This window comes from Leptonychotes weddellii, chromosome 15, assembly GCF_054177405.1.
Source record: "Leptonychotes weddellii isolate Sample4059 chromosome 15, ASM5417740v2, whole genome shotgun sequence".
Taxonomy (NCBI): Eukaryota; Metazoa; Chordata; class Mammalia; order Carnivora; family Phocidae; genus Leptonychotes; species Leptonychotes weddellii.
The window spans coordinates 5749841-5754375 of NC_138383.1; the positions used below are offsets into that span (position 1 = coordinate 5749841).

The 4535-nt window shown below is 38.9% G+C and overlaps 1 protein-coding gene across 2 annotated transcripts in view; it reads left to right on the plus strand.

Moving 5' to 3' along the window:
* The window catches only part of SUMO2 (small ubiquitin like modifier 2), a 13128-nt gene extending 10719 nt beyond the window's left edge, over positions 1-2409 (plus strand). For both annotated transcript variants that reach the window (XM_081804529.1, XM_006728066.3), the window contains one exon: positions 1751-2409. In XM_081804529.1, coding sequence (XP_081660655.1) covers positions 1751-1813 — 63 coding nt within the window. In that variant the 3' untranslated portion in view covers positions 1814-2409. The remainder of the gene's footprint in view (positions 1-1750) is intronic.
* The last annotated feature ends 2126 nt before the right edge of the window (positions 2410-4535 follow it).

Sequence of the window (4535 nt, forward strand, 5' to 3'; positions counted from 1 at the left end):
GTGTTTTTTGAGGGTAATTATCAGCATAAACTGTGGGGTTTTGTTTGTTGTTTTTTAAGATTTTATTTATTTATTTGACAGAGACACAGCGAGAGAGGGAACACAAGCAGGGGGAGTGGGAGAGGGAGAAGCAGGCTTCCCGCGGAGCAGGGAGCCCAATGTGGGGCTCGATCTCAGGACTCTGGGATCGACCTGAGCCGAAGGCAGACGCTTAACAACTGAGCCACCCAGGCGCCCTCAGCATAATAAACTGTTACAAAGGTTATTTATTTCATAGGATTGCCATATGTACCAAGATTTTTCTACTGTGGTAGAAAGGATGGTTCTTTTATGTATAATGTGTGGGTAGTGAGCCTTGCAAACTTAGTTTGTGAGTTACAGTTTAAAATTTAAAGTAGTTTTTTAATAAATCTGTCCTTACACATATTCCTTCCCTTACTGCACAGAGCTAACTGCAATGCTTCCTGCACATGCCAGGATGCATTCATGCTATGCCTGCGTGCGCATACACAAACACACTTTTAGAAATACAAATATAGTCATATTGTAAGCACTTTTGCCATCTCGTTGGTTTTTTTGGTTTTGGTTTTGGTTTTTTTTAAGATTTTATGTATTTATTTATTGAGCATGAGCAGAGGGAAGGGGAGAGGGAAAAGGGGGAAGAGAGGATCCCAGGCAGACTGCTGAGCCTGGAGCCCAACTCAGGGCTGGATCTCACCACCTTGAGGTCATGACCCAAGCTGAAATCAAGAGTCGGACGCCCAACTGACTGAGCCACCCAGGCACTCTGCTACCTAGTTTTTAAGTTTGTTTTTAGCCTAATATTATATCTTAGGGATAGTTCCATTTCTACACATGTAAATCTTTGTGGTATTTCCTGTTAAGAGTGTACCACATTTCTTTGAGTTTTTATTGATATTTAGGTTATTTCCAGTCTTTTGCTCATTTAAACAACATTGCAGTGAGACCTTTACACATATTCTTATTTCCATTTATTTTGTTTTTTATGTCTTTTTTTTTTTTTTTAAGATTTTATTTATTTATTTGACAGAGACAGCAAGAGCAGGAACACAAGCAGGGGGGGCAGTAGGAGAGGGAGAAGCAGGCTTCCCACTGAGCAGGGAGCCTAATTCAGGGCTCGATCCCAGGACCCTGCTATCATGACCCGAGCCAAAGGCAGACGCTTAACGACTGAGACACCCAGGCGCCCTTTTATATAATTCTTTATTTTTATCATTATGATAAGTGATAAATTTATCATTTTTATAACATTTTTATTTTCAATAATTAAAAGGGAGGCAGTTTAACTCGTGCACATACTCAGCTTTTTCACTTAAAATTCTTATTTTTTAAGATTTTATTTATTTGAGAGGGGGGTGCACAAGCAGGGAAGAGGGACAGAAGGAGAGGGAGAAGCAGATTCCCTGCTGAGCAGAGAGCCCAATGTGGACCTTGATCCCAGGATACTGGGATCATGATCCAAGCCGAAGGCAGATGCTTAACCAACTGAGCCACCCAGGTGCTCCCCAGCTTTTTCACTTAAAAACTAAGTTTTCTATAATCTTCATATAAGGAAGACCAAGTGAAAAGTTAATTTAAGACTGGTGCTACATTAAGCTATGGGATGTCCACAATAATGAACACTGAAATTGGGTGGAACTTGTGCAGTTTTCGGGGTACTTGAGAGTTACAGATCTTAAGAGCTGATAATCAGTGGCCTTCCATTTGTTTTTCTTCTCTCGTATGCCAGTTGGAAATGGAGGATGAAGATACAATTGATGTGTTCCAGCAGCAGACAGGAGGTGTCTACTAAAAAGGGAACCTGCTACTTTACTCCAGAACTCTGTTCCTCCAGACCAAGAAGACATTCTCAATTAGAAAGCCGTAATTTGGTTCCACCACATCCTGACTACTACAGTATAGTTTTCTCTATTCTTTCATTTTCCCCTTCCCCATTCCTTTATTGTACATAAAGTAACTGTGTATGTGCACAAGCATATTGCATTTTTTTTTTTAACTAAATGGCCAATGGTATGTTTTGATCGACATCAAATGGAGATGGGATGGGGGAAAATACTGCTTCTGTGAAAATACCCCCTCTCTCCATTAGTGGCATGCTCAGTCAGTTCTTATCTTTATATTCCAGTAAGTTATTTTGCTCTCACTGTTTAACAAAAAAAGAACAACATAAAAATCCTTGCATACCTTGTTCGATTGGAGAATTTTAATGTTTTTCATTTATCATTGTAAAACCAAGGACAATTTTATAACTTTTTTGTACGTAGCTGTTACATGTAGGGCAATCTGTCTTTAAGTAGGGATAAATTACTCTAAAAGAAATGAATCCTAGATAGTTTTCCCTTCAAGTCAAGCGTCTTGTTGTTTAAATAAACTTCTTGTTTAAAATGAGCTGTTTTCTTTATTCTGAAGAATATTGAGAAGCTTAGAAAAAACCATGAAATGAGTAGGCTGCTAGAAGTAACATTTCAAGGAAGAAATAAAGCTACACTGCATTCCTGACAGACTGATACAAAACAAAGAATAACAAAGTTTATAAATGACTAGTAACTGATGTTTCAGCCTCTTTGTTTAAAAAGCTTAGGCAGTTCCAAATACGCAACTTTACTAGCAAAAATTGGGTCATAATGTTGTGGATTTACTCCCAAGTATTCTCTGTTACCACTACCTGGCAGAATGGGTTAGTACATGCAGCTAAGAGAAAGTTGAGTTTGCTAACTCTGCTGATAAATCACTCAACCATTCTAGCCTCCTTTGATGAATAAATATTCCCTAACCCAAAATAGAGTCTTCGTTCCTTGAGGATGTTGAAGGACAGAAAATACTTATCCACATATCTCCACTCTTACAGCCTTAAATATGCAGGGCACCACAGTTTTTAAATTCAAATGTGTGGGGAAGGGTAACAGCTCTAAAACTAGTAAACAGAATATTAGAGCTGGAGAGATTTAGATTACCTAATTCTAACCCGTTTTAGAGATGAGGAAGCTGAGTTCCTGAGGGTTGTTACTTGTCACACAGAGGATTATGAAACTAGGACTAGAGAATAGGTCTGATCCCTGTTAATGCAGTTCTTCCATATTGGTTCTCAAGAAACTGAATTTCCACTCCTCTTACCAATGTGGCCTTTTGGGATCAAGTCCCCATGTACTATCATGCCTTGTCATTCACTTAGTTCATCCTGTTGCAATATGGTCTTTTTTTTTACATCCCCCATTTTTATGGTGAACGAGCTTCCCCAGACAGGTTTTCTGTAGGTTTTTTAAGTTTTATTTATTTAATCTCTACACCCAATGTGGGGCTCGAACTCATGACCTAAGATCAAGAGTCGCATGCTCTTCTGACAGCTAACCAGGCATGCCTGTTGCATAGTTTTTTCACTCTATATGAGTTAATATTGAACCAATGACTTTTATTCCTGTATGTTACCAATCTCCGTTTACAATTTATATTGTGAAACTGTGGGAAGCCTGCCCCCAAAAAATCTTAGGTAAGTGTGTATCTCTTGAGTTGCACTAGGTACTGTTGAATGGTGGAATTTGGTGGTGCCCTAAAAATTAGGATTGAAATTCAAGCCAGAGAACTTTATTATATAAAGGATCTTGAATTGGGTTCTTGTTTAATTAGGAATTACTAATGTCTGAGCTTTTGCCATGTTGGGGGGAATATAAACTTGGTAGTAGAAAAACTGGATGGAATTTTAAAAGCCAGAGGGAAAAGCGTGGAAAGGGCACTGTTTGGTAATATGGTGGTGTAACTTATTGATAGTTGGGTCAGTGTATAACTACCACTGTTAAATAAACTTCTTCATTGTTCTCCCCCTATTTCACATACATTGCTATCATAAAGACCTTTTCTATGCAAAATTTATGGAGTTTTTTTTTTTTTTTAAGTAATCTCTATACCCAGCGTGGGGCTTGAACTCATGACTCCAAGATCAAGAATTGCCCCCTCTCCCAACTAAGCCAGCCAGGCATCCGTAAGGAGCACTTTATTATTTATTTAAAAATTTTTTTAAAGATTATATTTATTTGACAGCACAAACGGGGAGCGGGAGCAGGAGAGGGAGAAGCAGGCTCCCCCCTGAGCAGTAAGCCCGATGCGGGGGCTTGATCCCAGGACCCTGGGATCATGACCTGAGCCGGAGGCAGAGGCTTAACCAACTGAGCCACCCAGGTGCCCCTAAGGTGCACTTTTAAAAGAACACTTTGAAAATAAGTGAATTGTTGAAAATACTGAAAGTAATATTTGCATTTTAATTTTTTGCCTTTGGAGGGGAGGTTCAAATGATGGGAGTTATACTGCCATTTTGAGTAATTATTGGAACAATTTAGCTAATCTCTTTCTGGCTGCTCTCACATTAATACCCCACATATTTATATCCTGAAAGCAGCAAATAGTATCTAAGTGAACATTGTTTTGTACAAGGAAATGAGAGAATTTTTACTCCAAAGCACCCCTCCTATTCATCCACACTGCTTGAGGCCAAAACAAAAGGTAGTAGCAACTTTTCAGAA